The 23,449-nt window shown below is 42.0% G+C and overlaps 1 protein-coding gene across 2 annotated transcripts in view; it reads left to right on the forward strand.

The window, feature by feature from the left end:
* The window catches only part of HGF (hepatocyte growth factor), a 76,433-nt gene extending 53,229 nt beyond the window's left edge, over nt 1-23,204 (forward strand). For both annotated transcript variants that reach the window (XM_024114760.3, XM_005296964.5), the window contains exons 10-18: nt 104-206; nt 1,571-1,710; nt 3,466-3,504; nt 4,044-4,140; nt 7,650-7,724; nt 10,759-10,902; nt 12,570-12,676; nt 18,914-19,059; nt 21,727-23,204. In XM_024114760.3, the coding sequence (XP_023970528.1) occupies nt 104-206; nt 1,571-1,710; nt 3,466-3,504; nt 4,044-4,140; nt 7,650-7,724; nt 10,759-10,902; nt 12,570-12,676; nt 18,914-19,059; nt 21,727-21,900 (1,025 nt within the window). In that variant the 3' untranslated portion in view covers nt 21,901-23,204. The remainder of the gene's footprint in view (nt 1-103; nt 207-1,570; nt 1,711-3,465; nt 3,505-4,043; nt 4,141-7,649; nt 7,725-10,758; nt 10,903-12,569; nt 12,677-18,913; nt 19,060-21,726) is intronic.
* The last annotated feature ends 245 nt before the right edge of the window (nt 23,205-23,449 follow it).

Raw genomic sequence — 23,449 nt, forward strand, 5'->3', positions numbered from 1 at the left:
GATTATCTTTAATTATTTGGATGCTTGCTGTAAAAGAACAACTTTCCTTTCATTATTGCACAAGTTCCTTCAACATTTCTTTTTCTCGATATTCTTTTTCCAGATTGCTATCATGGGAATGGCAAGAATTACATGGGGAATTTGTCTAAGACAAGATCTGGGCTAACTTGCTCCATGTGGGACAAGAATATTGATGACTTAAGGAGGTGTGTAGCTACAAGACATAAAGAGAATGCGCAATGAGTCCTGCACAAACACCACCTCCAATTGGCACCTCATTGTCTTAAGCAAACACTTCAAAATATGCCCTGGAGTTCCCAGCATAATTTCCTTCAACATTTAAGTATATTGTACAATGTGTCTTTGTTCAGACTTGCCACTAATTACAGACTTTGGGATCTCATAGCCAGTACACTCATTGCTAGGGATTTTTCCGTCTCTATCCTTTAAAGTTGTGGGAGAGGAGGGTAGGGAATGTAGCATAGTTGCTCCCTACGGATGATATACTGCGAGTTTCTGAGTGCTCCCTGCTGAGCATCCTCAAGTCCCATTTACTTCAATGGGAAGCCAAGATGATTGGTGGTGGAAAAGGCAACTCAGTTTAATAGACATAGTTTCGATTTGGTTTTAAGATGAAAATGGATAAACAACCCAAGAAAGGTTCTAAGCAAGAATAAGAGCTCTCTGGGCTGTCCATAACTCAACTGTATTCTGAGCACCAATTCAGTTTGCTCAGAAAGGGGCTCTAAATAACTCCCACAGCAGAGAGTGCAGGTGCTTTAAAGGTACAACACCCTCCTCACAAGATTAATCACAAATGGAACTGTTTCAGCCATTCAGCGTGCAGGGATGCCACGCAACTACTGGCCCTAATGAAACTGTTCTAGCTCGGTAATGCAATTCGCTGCTCTCTGATTTGTGCTGTGTGTTTAGTTTGTGTAGTCACTGTCTGGTTTTTTCTCACTGTACAATACGTGAATTGCTATACACTTGTGTTGACTGCTATTATTAACCAATTATATTGCAGGGATTTGTCATGATCTGAATGTACAAATGTGTCTATTCTAATTGGGACCGATAAGCTGTCTGCTTTGATTGGCTCATCCCACTCTCATCAGCATATGTAGAAAATCTCTACAGTTTAGATGAAACAGAAGTCCTGTTGTTATGCACATGTATGCGTGTGTTCGGGCATACTCTGAAAACACTATAAGCTGAGTCTTTAAGGCATGTGGGTGGATTCTTAGGCCACTCTCTGATCTCTGGTGTGGAACGTGGAATCCTGATTCACCAGCCACTCCCACTTAATTGAAAGGAGCTAGTATTTGCTCTTTAATATGGCCCAAAGCCTCCCATTGAGCACACAACCTGAATATGTAGCTTTGTGCTAGGTTTCTTGATATCAAGCTGAGGAAATTAATTTTCCTGCCATGCCTTGAAGCAACTACAAAGCAACTCTGCAGCCCTCCCTGCAGTCCTTATGCTTGAATATAGTCAATGTGAATTCATTTAAAATTAGGAATGAATGTTCATAGTAACATACTTATTGGTAGCATGTTTTCTTCTGTAGGCACATACCAGTATTCAGGGAACCAGATATTAGCAAATTGAAGAAAAACTACTGCCGCAATCCAGATGATGATGCTCATGGTCCCTGGTGCTACACAAGCAATCCTCTCATTCCCTGGGACTACTGCCCAGTTTCTCGATGTAAGCACTGAAGATGCCTTGCAACCTGGGAATGACTGTCAGCTGTGTAATGTTGGCTATCTTGTTTTCATGTACATTTGTCTATATTCTGGCTGTTACATGTGGCACTACAAAACTTAAACTCTTATCATGAATAATTGGTGCATTACTTGGGGGCAATGGGGAGGAAATGCCTTCTACAAAGCCTGTGCCAGGGAGAGTCTCCCTTGACTGGCTCTGAGGCTCAGTTATGCTGCCACAGCAGGACAAAAGGGCTGTAGCAGATGAAGGAGTCCTGCCCACTACAGGATTACCGGTGATAGTAAAGCAAGGAGAGGAGGAATGATGATTCAGGGGCTAGGGCATTACCCTGGAACTTATGAGATCCAGGTTCAATTCCTTTTTCTGTCTGCCACAGACTTCCCATGTGACCTTGGACAAATCACTTAGTGGGGGGAAAGCTCATGATGAGTAATATGGAATTCGCATTTAAGTTTGAAAGATGTTTATCTTCAGTTTGTATCTTAAAACCGGAAATGCTTCATAACCTGGGAGAACATTTAAACAGTAAAATAGGCTTTTGGGTTAAGGCAGAAATGTGTTCCTATGCTCTCTAGGATTTAGGAATAAAATCACACTAATTCATAAGAGCAATTGGCAGCATTTTTTGAGACCCTAACACTGCAACCATGCTCAGGCTATATCTACAATGCAAGCGCTACAGCAGTATAGCTGCATCGCTGCAGCCACGCAGCTGTAGTGTAGAGACTTGCTACAGCAAAGGAAGGGGTTTCTCCATTGCTGTAGTAGGTCCATCCCCTTGAGAGGCAGTAGGTAGGTTGATGGAAGAATTCTTCCACTGAGCTAGTGGTGTCTAGTGGGGCTTAGGTTGACTCAACTATGTCTCTCAGGGGTGTGAATTTTTCACACCCCACGTGATACAGCTTGGTCAACTTAAGTTTTAGGTGTAGACCAGCCCTTAGAAGGAGATCCTCTGATTCAGGTGCTGTTATATCTGTTGAAAGTAAAGAAACTGTGTAAAAAGTGTTTTGTTTTGTTTTGTCAGTGTAGAGGAAAAGAAATAGTTGAACAAATGTCAAACCTTTTCAGCTTTAAATTTTATTATCTGTACTCTTGGATTGTTTACAGCAAGCACTGGTGGGCTATGTGGCAATGGTAATTATTTTTGGTCACCACTGGCAGTGCGATTTCTGGATTCAAACCCATAGTTAGAGATGAAAGTTCTCCTAACTTGAACAAAGCTTAAGCAATTCAAAAAATAACTGGAATATAGAGTTGATATTCAGATAACAAATTTGGCTTCAGATAAATTTTCCCTAATATCAATATATAAATAAGATGTATATTTTCTAAAGGGTTAGGGCTAGGAACCCATCTTCCTTGGACAGTCAGTTGAATTTGGACAAGTAACTCCTTTTCGTAACACCAGCCTTATTTATTAGTATAGGCCGATGCTATGTGAAACCAGATGCATGCATTGGTAAATGTTCATGTAGTTCAGATGTATCCAAAATTCAGCCAAGAGGAAAAATGTGAAATAAACATTTTTAAATGTTGCTAAAAAAAATTCTGAAATGAAATTCTACCCCCTTCCTTGCCTCTATGCCTTTGTGGCTTTTCCAAAGCCCATTTAAGCCTTAATCTTTGTGAGTTATTAAAATCAGCAACATAGCATTTATTTTTCTGTTATGACTCCTCTTAATTTTAGACTTTCTTTTATTTTTCACTGTTATGGACGTCTTGTGTGTCTGCTAGGTGAAGGTGATACAACTCCTACCACAACCAATTTAGACCGTAAGTAATTTTACTTGTATACTGTATGTCCCATTATGATATTTCCACTTTCTTTTGAGTGTTTCTGTGTATATGTATGAGGTAAAGGAATAAGTCCCTTACAACTAGCCAATCCTTTCTAACTGGCATGCCAAAAGATCAGCTAAAGAAAGCAAATTACTTCTAGGCTTAAGAAAATGAGATTTACAAAAGAAAAACTTAAAATTCCTTGGCGAGCTGATAACTTTATGATGTTCTGTGATATAAATTTTTAAACTCACCCTTCCAGATGGTGAGGTATGGTGCTAGTTATCAGAATTAACTATATAATTACATGGATCTTAACAATAAAACTATTTAAATGTTTTTATGCCAGCAGCCTGTTTAAATATTTGATGGCCTAGTGCCACTCCAATTGATGTAATTTTGAATGTTTTTAGTAGCTCTGAGAGAAAAAAATCTGTTTGTTAAAAATTGACCTTTCTGTGGTCCCTATGTGCAACTGTACAGGTTTCCTACCGCTGTTTTTAGTAAAATGTGATCTCTGGACCTGCTTTCAGATACTGTCATTTCTTGTGCCTCAACCAAACAGTTGAGAGTTGTAAATGGAATCCCAACACAAACTAACGAAGGATGGATGGTTAGTTTGGCTTACAGGTAACTATCATTTTGCAAAAAAAGATGACCCTACTTTAAAAAATATAGGTTTGAGGTTACACTAAAACATAGACCTCAGTAAAGACACACATAGATTGTGCTTAAACACTGCATAAGCAAAGTAGAAATATGCTGGAACAACTGTTGAATCCAAGTCTGTATCCTTCATGTCAATGAACTGGTTATAAGCTCATTATTTCTGTCCTATGTATAAGAACTGCTCTTTATAAAACATGCATAACCTTCTGCTTTCCAGATTAGCTACTGTAGCTCCATTTATATCATTGGCATCACATCCAGCCTTAAAATGTTTGTTTCAGTGACTCTTGTAAGAAAATTGAGTTGCATGTTGCCTTCTGCAATTTAACAGCAATACATTAAGATTTAAGCTGATATGCAGGATTTACACCAGTGACAAATTTTAAACTTATCTGTTCATGTCGTTACATGCAATTGAAATGCAATATGCATGAGAAATAAATATGAGCAATAAGGGAATCCCTTTTCTCCCTGTAAAACAAGATCCTAATGTCCACAGCTGGAAATGTAGATTACATTATGCAAGATCTTATTTGATACAGTTATGGTAATATTTTATCTCATATTCTCCGTTTGGTACCATATGAAGAACTACCAACAGAAAAAAATGAATGTTCCTTAAACTCATTATTCTGCTCCTCCACAAATGCAGTTCCTAACCCATTTGTTTGCCTTTTCCAATTGATGTATATTTCTGTACTATTTTGATAGCTGTATTGGCCTTTCTTTAAAGAGCTGTGGACGATTTGAGCCCTTTGTACTCCCTCCCATCCCCCATCCATCTCCAACTCACTTTCTATTAGAAAAGCTAATTTTGGATGATCAAACTGTTCTATGGTGACCATGTTCCCTGAATAACAGGAATGTTGCATCACTTTTTTGTTCTGCGTTTGTACAGCACTTAGCACAGTAAGGTCCTGGTCCATGACTGGGGTTCCTCGGCACTGCCAAAATACAAATAATTCTCATTTATAATATTTCCAGGGTCTGTCTCAAGGTCCCAGTTGGTTTGACAAAAAACAATGTTTTTGTCCGCTTGACTAAGCTGCTGACCAGCTGGCTGAGGGATTGATCCTGCAAGGCTGGCGTGATCAGCAAAACACTTAAGTGCATGCTTAACATGTGACGCATTGAGTTCAGCTGGACGACTGACAAAGCAGGGCAGGTGCATATGTGCTATGTTGAACCAGACAAGTGTGTTCAGCACATGCAAGCAAAGAAGGAAAAGGAGGTTTGTTATATGACTTGAGGAAAGGAAAAGGAAGGAGTGGGCATGGCTTTTCTCTTACACCACAGCTGCCCAAACCCTGTCATATATGCACATTTCTGACCCTTTCCAAAGCTATCTTCTACCTGCCTACTATGGCAGGTGTCTTGATTCTCCCCTTTAATATTTGGTCACCAAAAGCAACTCCCAGTTTAGCTTTTACTCTGGCAAGCGGGTTAAATGTAGCTTGCAGGCCACAAACTGCTGCAGAAAAGGCATTTTGAAAGAGTAGGCTGTCTAAATCTCAGATATATTTGCCCTCAGTGCTTCCCTCTGTCCACCTGTCACTGCTACCTCTCTTGCCACCCTAACTGTCTTTGTTCCCCTTCCCGTTAACTTTTCTCTAGCACATACCCATAATGGACATAGCAGCTTTGTTTTGTGGGGTTTTTGATGATGAGGCTTCATCTGTGCATTGTCAGGGGTGGCTGCACAGGTGACATAATTGAAAAAGCCCAGCCACTGGCCAATTGGAATGTGTCTTTGGACACTGTGTCCCAGGCCATACCACAATATAGTCTCAAGAGAGACAGAATGACCAGTGGCTGGGGGAAGGACCAGAGACATTTAAAAGATTATGGGGTCTTTTACTGAAAGGTGAATTCCAAAAAGCTTTTCATTTGTTTGGTAGTAGGGAGGGTGAGCAAAATTCACAAGGAACAAAATTATGATTGAAAAATACTTTGGTGGTGAATAAGAATATGGTTTTATTATTCAACTGTTATATTGTTAGAAACAAACCCAATAATTTAAATAGAGGTCTGAACCAAAACCTCAGATCACTCTAGAACATTTTTTGGGGGGTGGGGGAACGAGAGAGTTTCAAAATCAAATCAGTCTCCTAATCCTAGTTTTGAAACATTAGAAAGTGGTAAAATGGGCAAAACCAAACTTGGAGTTGAAGCGCTTTAAACTTTGGGTTGCTTGAAAACCAGATCTGGGTCCATAGTTTGCAGCTAAGGCCCATCTCTAAAATGTAAAGAAAATTAATTACCCTGAGCATCCTGAGATCTAGGCCAGATTCTGTTACTGATTACACTTAAGTAAATCTGGAGTAACTTCATCTGCAGAGAAGTTACTCTGGATTTGTGCCACTGTTAAAGCAGAATTTTGACCTCTGTGTATGCCACTGCGTATGTACCAGTCACAACTTCTAAATGAGATGATGCCAATCTGGCCAAGTGACACTAACAAAAAGGTTATATGCACTCTTACTTGTGATGCAGTTTCAAGGAAGCTGGACAGAATCTTTCTTTTAAAAAGAACCCAACTTGTTGTTCCCCAGCCGAAATACAGTCCAAAAAGAAGTAGAAGGCAAACATCTGTGTTAGTCTGCTATCTTTGAACTGCAACATAGAATAAGCATAAGTGAATTTGGGCTCATTCCAGTAGTTCTTGCTAAAGCTTTGAACATCTGTATGATTTGAATTTATAAAATGTGAGAAGTTAAGCTTTTCCCAGAGTACTGATGTGTCAGACTCTCCTTCCAAAGAGCGGCAGTAAATAAATATAACGATTTTGGAAGTAGAAAGAAGTAAACTAATTAATCTGCATTCCAGATTCTCTTCTTTATTCCTGGAATATCTGTCATATTTAATCCTTTTAATTTTACATGATATAGTATGCCACAGTTTCTATAATCTCGCACAGGTCATCACACATTGCAGATTGTTTCCAACTGAAGTATGCGGGGACTGGATAACCCAAGGGATTGGTAATCAAATAGGAACTTTCCACCTTTAGGTCAATACTTGGAATACAATCTAGTTGAGTAATGACCAAATGTTGTTACCATCTGGTGGCAGTTTAGGAGCCTGTATGAAATGAGCTGGTAATTTCAGTCCAGTTCCTACTAGACAGATAGCCACATCACAGTTTTACATTTGGCTCCCTTATTTTAGTCTCAGCACTGAGGCCAAAAAATGAATGAACAGAGAAATGAACTTCCCTCTCATCTCTAGAGATAGTCGGGTTGGTAGGGCAGTCTGAGGAAAGCCTACATTGCTACAGTATTATCCATGATACAGCTGCACTGTAGAGGGAAATATTCATTTTCTGGGGCTGTCAATCTACCTTTTAATGGCACTACATTTACTTAAATAGTATGATTGTGTAACTGAACGGTGGCCTTAGAAGTGCTGTTAGAAGTTTTGGCTTGGTAAAAAACAAATCATACAATTTTTCCCCGTTTTGTTTTTTTCAGGAATAAACATATCTGCGGAGGTACTTTGGTAAAGGAAAACTGGGTTCTAACAGCAAGACAATGTTTCCCTTCTCGGTACAGTAGTTTGTAGATTTGCATTGTTGAAATGTATTTTCTTTCTTTTAAGCCTGTGGCACAATGCATCTTCCCTTTAAACCCTGCAATCTTCCCTCTTGCTTTATCTTCAGTCCTTCTCTCTTGATAATGAATGTCTTTATGGAACCTTGATATTCATTTATTATCATTATCATTGCTCCAAAAAAGCACTGGACATTTTACAGACAAGTATGAAATATGACTATCTCTTTCAAGTGTGATGATTAGACAATTGCCTCTTTATAAAATTTAATTTCATGTTACTGCTGGGAATTGGCTAGAACAGTGCTCAAAACTGGTCCGCCGATTGTGCAGGGAAAGCCCCTGGTGCTCCAGGCCGGTTTGTTTACCTGCCATGTACACAGGTTCGGACGATCGCGGCTCCCACTGGCTGCGGTTCGCCGCTCCAGGCCAGTGGGGGCTGCGGTAAGGGCGGCCAGCACATTCCTCGGCCCACGCCGCTTCCTGCAGCCCCCATTGGCCTGGAGCGGCGAACCGCAACCAGTGGGAGCCGCGATCGGCCGAACCGACTGACGCGGCAGGTAAACAAACTGGCCCGGACCGTCAGGGGCTTTCCCTGCACAAGCGACGGCCTGACTTTGAGAAGCACTGGGCTAGAGTATAATACAAACCTGGGCAAATCTCAAGAAGTTCAAAGGTTCAGTTCACTGAGAATCTGAAAGTTTGGATATTATTAGGGGGAAAAAATTACAGTTAGTGGCACATTCCATCCATCCAAACCCTTAAAAGAATGGAAACAAGAAGTTAAGGGGAAAGACTTGTGTGGCAGAGTTTGAACCCATTGAGTCATTGGGCGGGGAGAGGAGAGAGGTGGGGAGAGAGAGAACATGCATGAGAATAACTTAGGCCTGGTCTACAATGGTGGTGGGGTGGGGATCGATCTACATTATACAACTTCAGCTACCTGAATAACATAGCTGAAGTCAACGTACTTAGATCTACTTACCACAGTGTCTTCACTGCAGTAAGTCGATGGCTGACACTCTCCCATCGACTCTGCCTGCGCCTCTCGCCCTGGTGGAGTACCAGAGTTGATGGGAAAGCGCTCGGCGGTTGATTTATCACGTCTAGACTAGACGCGATAAATCGACCCCCGCTGGATCAATCGCTGCCTGTCGATCCAGCAGGTAATGTAGACAAGCCCTTATAGGCTGATGGTTAGACATTACCTAGGATATGAGCGATTCAGGATCACGTCCCCCGGTGACTAATTATTGACCCAGAGTGCAACAGCTTCACCAGGAGAGACTGAAGGAGCCCTGTATCCAAATGTCACATAGCCCAGTGGTTAGAGCACTCACTGGAGAAGTGATAGATCCCAATTCAAATCTCTTCTCCCCCTCAGGTGGAGGGAGACTTCAACTGGGAGCCTCCCACATCCCAGGTGACTATCCTCATGAGTTGGCTAAAATTATGAGTGTGTTCCTCCTCTTTTCCCTCCCTCCTTTTCAGCAGCTTGCTAAAATGGCATAAAGGTGCCTAACTCCAAGAGAGGATTCACAGCTGAGAATTGCTAGCAGACCTAATTGCTTCCCTGGGGCCTGGACTTAAACGCCTATCTCTAGGAGGTGGTGGGATTTGACACTCACCTTTGGTCAGCATCTCCCATTGGCTAATTTAGGTGACACCCTGCCTAGCATACTGGTTTCTGTGAATCAATCAAAGGAGCCTATCATTCACTGTATAGGAGCCACGGTGCCTAACTCAGGCTTAGTGAATTGCAGTGATTTTCTAGGCACCTAAAAGGTAGGTGCTGTGATGCTCAGCATCAGGAGCGGCGCCAGGGTTTTTGCCGCCCTAGGTGGCAGCGCTTCTCCTCAGAGCATTCGGCGGCGGGGGGTCCTTCCGCTCCACGTCTTCGGGGCGCTTCAGCAGCGGGTCCCGGAGCGAGTGAAGGACATACTGCCGAAGCACCCCGAAGACGTGGAGCAGAAGGACCCCCGCCGCCGAATTGCTGCTGAAGACGGCAAAATACCGCCCCCCATATCCTGCCACCCTAGGCGACTGCCTAGGGTCGCCTAGTGGACGCGCCGGCCCTGCTCAGCATTACTACAACTAATTTCTTTTGTGCATTCAAGCCTTACTACTTAGCCATCATTTCTCCATAATATCTGAATATTCACAAGAATTCCGAGAGGTCATGAAATTTCTGGAGCTTTCTTATTCTGCCTTGGAAATATAAACAGAACAAACTTTGAGTTCATCCCCTTTAGGTACTGGCTGAAATCAGGAAGTATAGTTTCATTGTGCAAATGAAAACTAAATAATTTTTAAAAGTTTGACCTGTTGGGTCTTCCAAAAGGTTCCGTTTGAGTTTTGGATGCAAGTTTCTATTAGTTCTTATTTTATCCCTACTTGTTTTCCCCTCTATACACTGCTGAATTACTAAGTGTTCTAATTTACTGACCTAGCATCTTCCAGAGTATAGACTAAGAGGCCTGCCATGAATATACGTGGAAATGAACTGCATATTTTTATCATAAATGTTCCTAATATAGAAGTGGATAAAAGATGGGTAAACTGCTACAGGATCACTTCCACTTTTAAAAATAATACTTCAGTAGTTCTTGTCTTAGATGCCACAATTTTAATAACCAGTTAACACATTCTCTATCATGCTGCAGTACTTGCAAAGTGAAATAATGCAATCTTACAGTTGGTGGAATCGATATAAAATGCAAAAAAAAAAAAAGAGAGAGAGAATACAGGAATAGTGGAGATGGACGCTAACCAAAATGCTTTTGGATTTTGGAAAACTTTAGAACTGGATGTGAACTTTATTTCCAGACCAAAACACTATATCTGAACATGATGAATTTTTTGGAAAAGTTCTGATTTGACTTGGAAATGGCAGTGTGGGTCCATCGCTACCAAAGAGTGTCAGATAATATCTTTCCATGTATATGTGAATGTTACCGTACCAAAAAAATGTTTGTGTTGAGACTAGACCAAGTAACATGCCAATGTGTCATACCAAATTTGCCTTATTCAGGTACAAAGATTTGAAAGACTATGAAGCATGGCTTGGAGTTCATAATATCAAAAGAAGAGAAGAGAAACGCAAACAAGTTCTGAACATCTCCCAGTTGGTGTATGGACCTGAAGGGTCTGATTTGGTATTATTGAAACTTGCCAGGTTAGTTCTTAATATTCCCAACTCCAGGATCTCCAGTTGGTGGGTGTTTTGCCTAAGAAAGAACTGTGGGCTCAGACCTAAATAGTAGCAATACAGATTATGTCCATATAGATTAAACTCACACTTACAGCTGGTCATAAAAAGGAAAAGTAAGCATAGGTCATGAAAAAAATCAAAAGAAACAACGTTTTCAGCTTGTTTGAAAATTTTCATTTATTTTAAACAAAAATAATCCTTTTGGGAGGAGAAATAACAAAACCTTTACAATATTTAACTTCCCACCACCCCACTGGGAAAGGGTGTGTTAAAGTAAAAGAGCAAAATAGTAGGATTTTCCCCATCCAAATAAAATGAAAAAAAAAATAGAAACAAAATTCCCCCTTCAAAAAAGGAAAGATGTTGATGAAAACAAAACTTTGTGGAGTGTGTGTGTGTGTGTGTGTGTGTGTGTGTGTGTGTGTGTGTGTGTGTAAAAAAGCCATTTTTCATTGAAAAACATTGACAAAAATGTTCACCAACTCTACTCACAGTGATATAATTTATAACTTTGTGATTAGTTGCTAAGCTTTGTTTTCTTCTTTTGGGGATTGGCTTAATATTCTTCACAGTATGTACCTGATTTTTCAGCCATCCTGAGTTTTTGCTGATGCAAAGGATAGTAGCTAGATTATATTTCTACCAGCAATTCATTGCTGGTGGAATTGACCTGTCATTCTTATGTCCAGTACAAGGTCTCTGTTTAGGGGTTATTCTGGTGTCTGCTAGCAGAATAGCTGAAAAATGGTACCTGTGCACTCACTATGTACTAAAGAAACAGCTTCTACACTGGTCCCATGAAGTCTGGCATAAAAGGCCACAGTTGAGATGACTAAGAGTAAGGTGATCAGATAGCAAGTGTGAAAAATCAGGACATGGGAGTGGGGGTAATAGGTGCCTATATAAGACAAATCCCCGAATATCAGGACTGTCCCTATAAAATCAGGACATCTGATCACCCTAACCAAGAGTGGGCTCACAAATCTTTATGCTGATCCAGTAGCCCCAATAACTGGTGTGGAATAGCAACTACCAGAGAGTCTGTTTTGCGCATGTAGTTCGATCCTCAAGTTAATGAGCCCTCCGTCAGAACGGAGCCCAAATTCTTGGACATATGTTAAAAATGCACGTTCACCTTCTGAACCAACAAAAACAAATGCCATTTCTGAAAAATCATGCCCTACATGTATTTTTCTTCCTGATAATCAGGTCTCGTTAAATAGAATGGTGTGTGGTTTTAATTTATAGAATAAAATAAACACTAGATTGTAAGTGAGCTCCTTTTGTACATATGACCCTTCATATGTACCATCATATTATCATAAATGTTTATTCAAATTAAGGGTATCCTCTTTATGTCTTCATTGTTTATCTTTGTACAGAAAACCCAAATTAAACAGAATAAAAGCAGTAACAGCACTACAGGAAAGCTGCTTGAGAAATAACATCTGCAATTCAAAAAGCAGTTAAAAGGAACTCCCAGATTTTCATGAGAAGAAAAATAAAGCAGAAAATTTGGCACAATTTTTAATTATTACTGTGAGCTATCGTAGATCATATTGTTTTTTTAAAAAGCAGTTTAAAATATTATATAAGATCCATCATATCTACTCTTTATTTTCTCTTTGCAGAGCTGTAGTATTCAATAATTTTGTGGATCTCATCAGATTGCCCATTTCTGGATGTACCATTCCAGAGAGGACCACCTGCAGTGTGTACGGATGGGGACACACAGGATGTAAGATATTAGTTTTTAAAACTGAGTGAAACAATATATGCTGCTTAGTTCCCATTCCCAACATGTGATAGGCAGGGCTAGTAGTGCTGCCTAATATTGAAGTTCCCTAAAATGTCCCATTATAAGATCTTGTTTTCAATTGCTTATAACATTGCCAAACTTTAACTGTTTCAGATGAAATTTTCCTTGCTCGATGTCTTCGTCAAGCTTTACAATATTATTGAAAAATTAAGCCAAAACAGTTCAGCTGTGTCTGAGAACGAGGCTAGGGAAAAATGCATGGTTTTATATATGTTAAAAAAATATGACATTTTCTTTGAGAAGCTGTAGCAGTCCCATACTTTGGTCAGGGATTTTAAATTTGGCAGGGAGGTGGCCTTTGTGTCAGAGATGCTCCTTTTGTCATCCCTGTGAAAATCTGCTCAATTTTGGCCAAGTTATAAACTTTTGAAAAATCTCAGTTAACACATGCTCAGTGGACATTGCTTAGAGTTTAACTGGTAAAATCACTTAAGTATCTATCTGTAGTGCACATGCTCCAGCCTAGGGCTGAGCAAGACTGTGCCTGCTATTGCAGGCCTGGGCTGCTGAGGGCCAGGGATGGGCACTGGAACTGAGAGCAAGTGCTCTCAGTGCTGTCCTGCTGGAGGAGAAAGCTGCCTGATTGGAATGCAACAGGGTTGGGGGGAGTAGATTCGGAGAAGGAACCTAGGGGTTGGCAGACTGAGACTAGAGGCTGTTGGAGTGTGAGGAGGAAAATGGGACTCATGGTTTGGGGTGGGGGGGAAGAGAGGGGCAAGACTGGGACTGGCTGGGCAAGGATACTAGGAGCTAGGAACCAATAGGTAGGGAACATGAGGTGGTGGGGGGGAGGGGAGACTGGTCTGACACACGTGTGTGTGTGTGAGAAAGAGAGAGAGAGAGAGAACTGGTGTTGGCTGGGCAAAGAGACCTGGACTGGAAGCCAGTGGGGATGGGGAACATCAGGAAGGTAGCTGGAGTCTTGGGATGTGTGTGACAGAGGCAGATCAGATGAGGAGACAGCAGGGAACTGGAATGGGCTGGGCAAGGAAACTGGGGGCAAAGAGCCTAGAGGGTTGGGCTGGGAACCAGGAATGGCTAGGCAAGGAGACTTGGACTGTAAGTGGGGGGAACTAGGACAGGGACTAGAGATGGGGGCACTAGGACTTGCTGGACAAGGAGGCTAGGACTGGGATGAGGAGCTAGTGATGGGGGAAAAAACAGAACTGGGACAGGGATAGGTTGGAGAGAATTGGTTAAACTTATGAGGGGTGAGCAGAAGAGTCTACACCTACTAGAATATGCTCTCCTCTCCACCCCTGAGCCAGAAATGGAATCTGACATTTCCTCTGCTGTTAGCAAATAGCTGTGAAACCCACTGGCAAAGTGTTTCATCCCCCTCCGGTGTTGGTGCACATACTGTATGAGAACCCTCCCACACTAACTGCAGCCCGATCTGTCAGCTGAATGGCAGCTGATAGGTTTCTAAAAAGAAGCCCTATCTCTGATAGGTAAATAGCAGGGTCCCCCCAGTAATCTGTACTGGGACCAGTGCTCTTCAACATATTCAAAAATTATCTGGAAAAAGGGGTTAACAGTGAGGTGGCAAAATTTGCAGATGATTCAAAGTTACTCAAGATAGTTAAGTCCAAAGCTGACTGACTGCGACGAGCTACAAAGGGATCTCACTAACCTGGGTGAATGGGCAACAAAATGGCAGATGAACTTCAGTGTTGATAAGTGCACATTAATGCACATTGGAAAACATAATCCCATCTGTATATACAAAATGATTGGGTGTAAATTAGCTGTTACTACTCAAAAAAGAAATCTTAGAGTCATCATGGATAGTTCTCTGAAAACATCTGCTCAATGTGCAGTGGCAGTAAAAAACAATCAGAATATTAAGAACCATTAGGAATGGGATAGATAATAAGACTGAAAATATCCTAATGCCACTATATAAATCTATGGTATGGCCACACTTTGAATACTGCATGCAGCTCTGGTCACCCCATGTCAAAATAGATATATTAGAATTGGAAAAGGTACACAGAAGGGCATCAGACATGATTAGGGCTTCCACATGAGGAGAGATTAAAAAGACTGGGACTGTTTATCTTAGAAAAGAGATGACTAGAGGGGATATGATAGAGGTCTATAAAATCATGAACGGTGTGGAGAAAGTGAATAGGGAAGTATTATTTATTATTATTTATTCCTTCGTATAACACACGAACCAAGGGTCATCCAATGAAATTAATAGACAGATGGTTTTAAACAAACATAAGGAAGTACTTCACATAACACACAGTCAACCTGTGGAACTTGTTGCCAGGGGATGTTGTGAAGGCCAAAAGTATAACTGGGTACAAAAAAGAATTAGATACGTTCCTGGAGGTTAGATCCGTCAATGGCTATTTGCCAAGATGGTCAGGGATGCAACCCCATGTTCTTCTAACTGCCAGAAGCTATGACTAGACAACTGGGGATGGATCACTTGATAATCGGTCTGTTCTTCTCATTCCCTCTGAATCATCTGGCACAGGCCACTGTTGGAAGACAGGATAGTGGGCTAGACGGAACATGGGTCTGACCCAATATGGCCATTTCTATGTTTTCTTTGGTTTGTCTACACAGGGAAATTATTCTGGAATAAGTTAGGGTGTGATTTTTAAAGCACTCTAACTATTCTGGAATAATTTCAATGTGGAGACACTTATTCTAGAGTAATAGTGCCTTTTTCTAGTTAATCATAATCCAGAAAGAAGCCCTCTTGGTCTGAAATAAAAGTGTCCACATGGGCAGCTATTCCAGAACAGTTTATTCCGCAATAGCTATTCCGATCAATTTCCCCATGTAGACATGCCATTTCTTCTTGGATGTGGGGATAATGGTTACAGTATGGGACTTGACAGCATCATATCCACAAAAGAGAAAGTGGAGAAAATCCACAGGAAAATGGAAGCTATTTGTGGGGGGGGAAAGAGATTTCAACACAGTGAAGTAATAAGAGAAAGCATTGTCAGCAAAAAAAAAAAAAATTAGTCTAAGACAATTAATAGTAGTTTTAACTATTACATTATTTCATAAAAAAATAATATACATTTCATAGCAGCTTTCTTCCAAGGATCTTGTACAATACTTTGTAAATTTTAATGATTTTATTAGTCCTCACAAATATCCTATCGGGTAGAGAAGTTTTATTATGCCCATTTTACAACTGGGAAAACGAAGTCACACTGTGATCAAGGGCAACATTGTAGCTTCCCATATGTGGTTGCTCAGAGAACAGGCAAGTGAGGCCCCTATGCTATATGCCATACCTAAAGCAGATTGCCACTCTACATGCAGAGCAAGCTCTGTGGGCTGCTACTTCCTCTTCCTCAAACAGATGAGTAGAGTGTGAGCAGAGCCTTGGTTCTGCACTTCAACCCACACTGTGCTATCCAGAGTAGCTGAACAGTGAAGGAATTTGTGATGGTTACTCTCAGGGCATGTCTACACTGCAATTAGACACCCGTGGCTGGCCCGTACCAGCTGACTTGGGCTCACAGAGCTTGAGCTGTGGTGCTGTTTAATAGCGGTGTAGATATTTAGGTTCAGGCTGCAGCCTAAGCTCTGGGACCCGCCCACCTTGCAGGGTCCCAGAGCCTGGGCTCCAGCCAAAGCCTGAACATCTGCATTGCAATTAAACAGCCCATTAGGCCAAGGCAGCTGGCATGGACCAGTGTAGACATACCCTAAGTCATAGTTCCTTCCCTAGGCTGATCTGAGGGTGGCACAACTGCATATTGCCTTTTATTCAGGGCAAGACAAAGGGTGAAATCCTTGCTCTGATGCAGTCAATGACATAACTCCCATCAGGGCCAGCTCTAGGTTTTTTGCTGCCCCCAGCAAAAAATTTTTTGGCTGCCCCCCAACCCAGCCCTGGGCTCTTCCCCCCCCCCCCCCCACAACTGCACCCTCCTGCCACCCTAGCCCTGGGTCACTGGTAACTCGCTCCCAGGGCAGGTCATTCAGCAGGAATTTTGGATGTGCACAGAACACAGACAGGACTGGTTCCCATATGGTTACAGAACTGCAGTAAAGTGGAACAATTTTCAGCTTGTGTGACTGGAGAATATCTGGATGCATATTATAAGACTGTCCTACATAAATGAGAAAAAGTTGAGGTGCCTTTATTATTCTTTTGTTCCATTCTTTCTTTCTATGGGGAATGCACTATCACGGTCTTCCTTTTAAACAAATAAAACTAAAACTTAAAAAAAAAAAAAAAAGCAATGGCTGTTGAAAATAGCAATTCCAGTCCTAATAACCACTGGGAAGCATTTCTTGCTCAATTTATTCTACTTTTTCTACAGCAAGTTACAGTGGATCAGTATATTTGATTTGGGGGAAATGAAGTAACAACTGCCCAAATTGAGCTTGAGAACTCCTGAATGTTGAGGGTGTTCAAATTTGGAAGGCAGGTGCTAGATTCCCTTTCTGAATATTAGCTATATCTGGAAAGGAAAAATCAATTTCTGCTTCCATGGCTCAGAAGTGGAAATCCTCCTAAGTGCCTGGTACTGTATCTAAAGCTGCCCAGATCCAGAGCCTCCCCTCCCTTACTTTTCATTTTAAATTCTAGTGGGATCCACATACCTCTCTTGTTAGGCTTCAGATAGAGAGGTGCATCATCCATTTAGTCCCCCCAATTCCTTCTTTGGGGGAGAGCCCAGGGCTGGGGCGGCAGGGGGTGCGGGTGAGGGCCAGAGCTGGGGCAGCAGGGGGTGTGGGAGGGGACGCACAGGGCTGGGGCAGGAGGCGTGGGGCGGAGGGAAGAGTCCAGGGCTGGGGCAATACAGGGGTGCGGGGGGAGCCCAGGGTGCGGGGGTGGGGGGCGGCAAAAAACTTAGAGCTGGCTCTGTTCCTACCATTCACAGCAAGCTGCAGATTTCAGTTCCATACTCCTTTCCCACACCCTTTCCTGTTGCTAGTGGCCAAGGGAATGCTGGGAAATGTAGTTCTTTCTGTGCTTCAGGGCTGGTTCTATAGGCAGGGAGCCAACCAAGGAACTACAGCTCCCAGGGCCCCCTGTTGGTTCTCAGCTCCCATGCTGGATTCTTGCGCCCCTTGCAAATCTGCCGCCCCAAGCAACTGCTTGCTTTGCTGGTGCCTAGAGCCGGCCCTGACTCCCATTGATTTTTGTGGAGTCAGAATTGCACCGAAAGTCTCAATCTTACCCTCAGTGATTTTTTCCAAAGTCATACAGCAAATCATTGGTTGTTTAGGGAATAGAACCCGGAAATCCATACTCCAGTCTTGTACTCTTACAAGTTAGAGTTACCATATTTAAAAAATAAAAAAAGAGGACACTCCATGGGGCCCTGGCCACGCCCCTTTCCCACCCTGGCCCCGCCCCAACTTTACCCCTTCCCCGCCTCAACTCCGCCCCTTCCCCAAAGCCCCTGCCCTAACTCCGCCCCCTCCTCTGAGCGCCCTGCATTCCCCCTCCTCCCTCCGAGCCACGCGGAAAGGGCTGCCCGAGCACTACCGGCTTCACGGTTTGCTGGGCAGCCCTCAGACCCTGCGCCCTGGCCGGCGCTTCCCCAGCGCAGCTGGAGCCCGGAGGGGAAGCGCCCAGCTGGGGGCACAGGATCTGGAGGCTGCCTGGCAAACCGTGAAGCCGGTAGCGCTTGGGCTTCGGGCAGCCCCTATGCCTCCGGACCCTGCGCCCCCGGCCGGGCACTTCCCCTCACGGGCTCTGGCGGCTGCAGTGCTCCCTGAACTCCTGGGCTCTGTAAGCGCCGAGCTGCCCGAGCGCTACCGGCTTCGGGCAGCCCCCATGCCTCTGGACCCTGCGTCCCTGGAGTATTTTTCCTGGACATGTTCGGCTTTTTGGAAATTCCCCCAGACGGGGGTTTGAGTACCAAAAAGCTGGACATGTCCGGGAAAAACGGGTAACCCTATTACAAGTACAACAAACATCTCCAGGTATTATAATCTAAAAATATTAAACACACTCCAGACACACTTTCTTACCTGTCATTTAGCTGTAACAAATGTAAGAAATCTAAAACATGCATGTATATTACTGGAGAGTTTGGTAGAACGTGCAGCTGGTAAGGTGACATATATCAGCATAAACAGTTTTTGTACTTAGTGTTCATTTTCATTAAAATGTAATATAATTTGTGCACAATTGACTGTTGCTCTTGTTTTCAATGCTAGTGATTCACTTTGATGGCCTGCTCCAAGTAGCAAACCTATTTATTATGGGAAATGAGAAGTGCAACCAATATCTCAAAGGAAAGATTACTGTGAACGAGTCAGAAATCTGCGCTGGGGCTGAGGGCATTGGCACTGGACCATGTGAGGTAAAATAGTATGGCTATAGATAGAGTGCAAGAATCTACAAACATCTGCTCAGGGGTTGTTTTTTACTTTACCAGTAATACTTTCCTGGTGTTTGCCTAATTATTCTCTCTGCATTTAATTTGTAAGTAGAAAGAAAACATGGATGCTATTTCCTTTCAATGCACATTGCAAACAAAGGTCTCTTTCTGGAAGACTCTTTTCTGCCACCCTGACTCGCATTGGATAATAGCTTATTCTTAGTTCCTCTGAAATCAATGGGACTATGACCCCAATCCAACAAAGCCCTTGAGCACATGCAAAGTTTACTCAGCATGGTTAAATCACATACTTTGGTGGACTGGGGTCTGTTTGTGGAGTAAGTACTATTCAGTGTGAATAAGGTGGCAACATCAGGCAGTCTGTGAGCAGCGGTAGCAGTTTATCTGAATTGCCAGTAGGATTGCAATCAGTTTAGCTGCTTAACCAAGTGAGGAGTTGCCCAAGAAATTAACAAAATAGGCCACATCATTGTGATGTTGAAAGAGAGAGCTATGAACAGAGTTCCAACATTCTCAGGGTAGATGTCTCACCATCTATGCAACGACTACTGGGATTTAGAGTGTTTGCAGCTTTATCAAATAGATTAGATTCAGAATTTGTGGCAGTTTTAGTTGTTATATACACTTCTGGGATATATTGGCATTCTTCCTTGATTGTGGTGGGGATCTTACCAGAGGAACAAAGACATAGCAGATGGTAGCTCTGTTTCCAGATAGAACAGTAGAGCTTTGTGAGATACGTTGGTATCCTTCAATTGCAGCCTGAGCCAAAGCTCGGTCAAGTCAGGGAGAGTCTTTTCACTGACTTCATTTGGGTTTGAATCAGTCACTTTGAGTGAGAATTGATTAGGATGTAGAGGAAAAGGTACAAAATCCTCTTATTGTAGTAATGTATCATTTTTGGACTGACAGTCTGCCAGCTGAGATGATGGGTGGAGAGGGCAACAGCCACTAGTATGAGTACACATTTGGTTTAGATGGATACAAGGAAGTTTTAAGTAGCTCACTATAAATAAAACAATGGACTTTTCCCTACCCAAGGACAGCACCAAGACTTGGGGGAGGCATGTCCTGTTTAGGTAGCGGCATGTTAATGTGACTCCTTAGTGGGTTCATTTTGTTATAACAACGTATTTTCTTCAAAATTAAACATTTGGTTCATTATCAATTAGTTCTCGTGGGTGCTTAGATGTAAATGACACTCCTGCATAGATAGAAGTCCTCAGGAAATCCAGCTCTTCATTTTTTCCTGTAAGAAGAAATGAAGCGAATCAATATTAATTATGATTATAACCAGTGGATGATTTCCCTCTTCCTGTGTTTCCCTTGGAGCAACCTCTATCAGTATGGAACAAACAGAAAAATAGAGCTATCAGATTAAGGAAAATTAAGTCAGAATGGCAGGTGAAACCCCAGTAGACAATATTTCACCAGCAGGTTTGGTGATGCTATAATAGTACAGGCATCGTCTGTGAATAAGCCTGCAATCAGCAAGAGCTAAGAAAACCAGCTGTTTTTTTGAAGAGGTCAATCACTGTTCATTCTGAAGTGATCTGGAGAGGATACAAGGATAGTTATCTTTTATGTTTAAGGCAGTATTTTAAGATCTGATGCAAACACTTCTTAGTGCCCAGTCCTTACTCGCTGGCATCAGTGAATGAAGATTGCATGATTTTATAGTTCGTTAGCTAATCAAAACTTAAAGAATGTCAGTGCTAACTAAGGGCTTGTCTACACGGTGCATTAGTCATCACCAGAGAGTTATAAATTCTAGTTACACTAGTGTGTTGCGCACTGCGCTGTATGGACCCCGCAGAGGCACACTAAAAGTTCTCTAGCACATGTTAACGTGTTACTGTTTACAATGGGCCTACATTAGCATGCACTAGGGAACTTTTCTTATGTGCCAGCAGGATCCACCTGGGCCAGTTAGTGTGTGCCATGCTAGTGCACACATATATGATGGGAATTTTGCATGTAGAGCTTGTATTGATGCATGTGTGTATCACCCATTAAAAATAATGAGTTATGCTTGTTCATTGAGGAGAGAGGAGGTATTCTCCTTTTTATAGTTGTGGCTAATTAATTTCTGAATCATTCTTGGTGATGGCCTTTGCCATCTGTGCAAACACATGCAGCTCTATGCACCCAGGGGCCTTGCTGCCCAACATGTGATAGAGGGATATCACTGCTGGCTCTCTCAGAACCCTTCTATCAATAGCCTGGCATTGCACCAGAGATTTTCCAACCATCTGTCCTGTTTGCCGACTGGCTTTTATGTACACTGTACATATTTTGCACTTGCCAGCTAGCTGAGGGAAGGAAGCAGTATTGTTGGTATGTAGAAGTTTGGAGGAATTACAATCAGAGGTGAAAAGGTATCTGGATGGAGCCTCTCTTGCGTGGCTCTTTGCATAGAGGCCTGACAAAACCTAGAGCCAACCCTGCTGTTTGTTGATGTAGGTCCTGTTTGTGATGCTCTGTATAAATGAAGATATCACACTACTCCATGGATAGTCTTACTGAAGGTTCCTAGAGTAGGTTGCTACCCAATAACTCAAAGAAAACAAGTGGGAACTGTGTCGTTTACTGTTCACAAATTAATGTTCTTTATTTCTCTTTTCCTAGAGGGATTATGGTGGCCCCTTGGTCTGTGAACAAAACAGGATGAAAATAATAGTGGGTGTTATCGTTCCTGGCCGCGGATGTGCTATTCCAAATCGTCCTGGGATTTTTGTCAGAGTGGCATATTACTCCAAGTGGATACGCAAAATCTTGTTGACGTACAAATCTGAGTTATAGCTGAATATTTCACACAAAACCACCAATTCCATTCACATGAAGATTTCAGAGAGCGTGAAATTAATGTGTAATGTAAAGATCCATGATTTTTTAAAAAACTACTTGATAGTCAAGTTTCTTGATCTTCTATTGATATTTATGGGTGTTTTCTGAAGATTTTGTCTATCAGTGTTGTTTTATAGATGTTGAAGTGAGCTACAGAATATGCAAGTATGGTGACATATCTCCTGAAGATACTTGAATGGGTAAACAAAATTGCAAAGATACTATTGCTGAATGCAGAAGTGTTTTGTGGAAATAGCTCATGTGGCCTCTTTAGGCTGCTTCTCCAGATCAGCTTGTCCATGAGAAACAAACAAAGCCTTTTTTTCTTTAACACTCCTTACTCTTGCTATGTACCATATACTGCTCTCTGTTTGTGGCAAAAGTTCTATTGAGAGCTGTGTGCGTTGATCAAGAACAGCATATATGGACCTAATTCTCTTCCCCCATATGCAGAATTTAAATATGTTAAATGCTAAACTTAAAATATCTTTTTATTTGCTCATTTCATTGTGGGTCCAATTCTGCAAGCCCTCCATGAACAGAGCAACCATTGAAGTCCTTGGGAGCTCCTTTTACATAGGATTTATAGGATCTGGCTCTGTACTTGCTGTCCTAAGGGATATTACAATATATCCTATGGATGAGGGATGAGACCGAGAAACAGGTTGATTAGCAAGTTATCAGTCTTTTTTGAATTGTTCCAGGGTACATCTACTCTGCAGCTGGAGGTGTAATTCACTGCTCAGGTAGATGTACACAAATCTATACGTGCTAGATTTGCTTGAGCTAGCACGTTAAAAATAGTCGTGTAGCTGTTGGTGCTGGCAATGGCATGGGCTAGCTTCCTGAGTACTTATCTAGAGTCACTGATGGGGCTGCAATCAGGCGGCTAAGCCCATGCAGCTGCCCAGGTTTCTGTGGCTACACAGCTATTTTTAGTGTGCTAGCTCAATCAGAGCTGGAAACTGCACCTCCAGCTGCAGTGTAGATGAACCCTCGTATTTAAAAAACACACCTAAAAGTGTATTTCGTGGGATCCCAGGAATGTATCTTGATTAGCTAATGACAGACCATTTTTACTGTTAAAATTAATTGCATTGTAATAGAGAGTTTGGGCCAGATTTCTCAGTAACTCAAGGGAATAACTCTGGATTTACAGCAGGATAAGAGTAGAATCTGACTATGAGCTGATAGAATCAACAGGAAAAAAAAAAGAATATTGTTTTCATTAATGCATTTAAAAGCAAATTGTGCCCTCAGGTATGCCTGAGGGCATTGCAAAAGGCATATGCTGTCGGGGGGGCGGAATGTCAGCCCTTCATATTTAACAAACAGAACCACTAAAAGAACCAAAATTTCAAATAGAATGGAACATACATCTTTTGATTTCAGTAACATTAAATATGTTTTATTTATAGGTGTTATATTATCTTCAAGAAAAACCTAAACATTTGGTTAAACAATACATCTTTGGTATAACTTCTTTGAAGCCAATAGAATTATT

This window comes from Chrysemys picta, chromosome 1 (assembly GCF_011386835.1).
Source record: "Chrysemys picta bellii isolate R12L10 chromosome 1, ASM1138683v2, whole genome shotgun sequence".
NCBI classification, from domain to species: domain Eukaryota; kingdom Metazoa; phylum Chordata; order Testudines; family Emydidae; genus Chrysemys; species Chrysemys picta.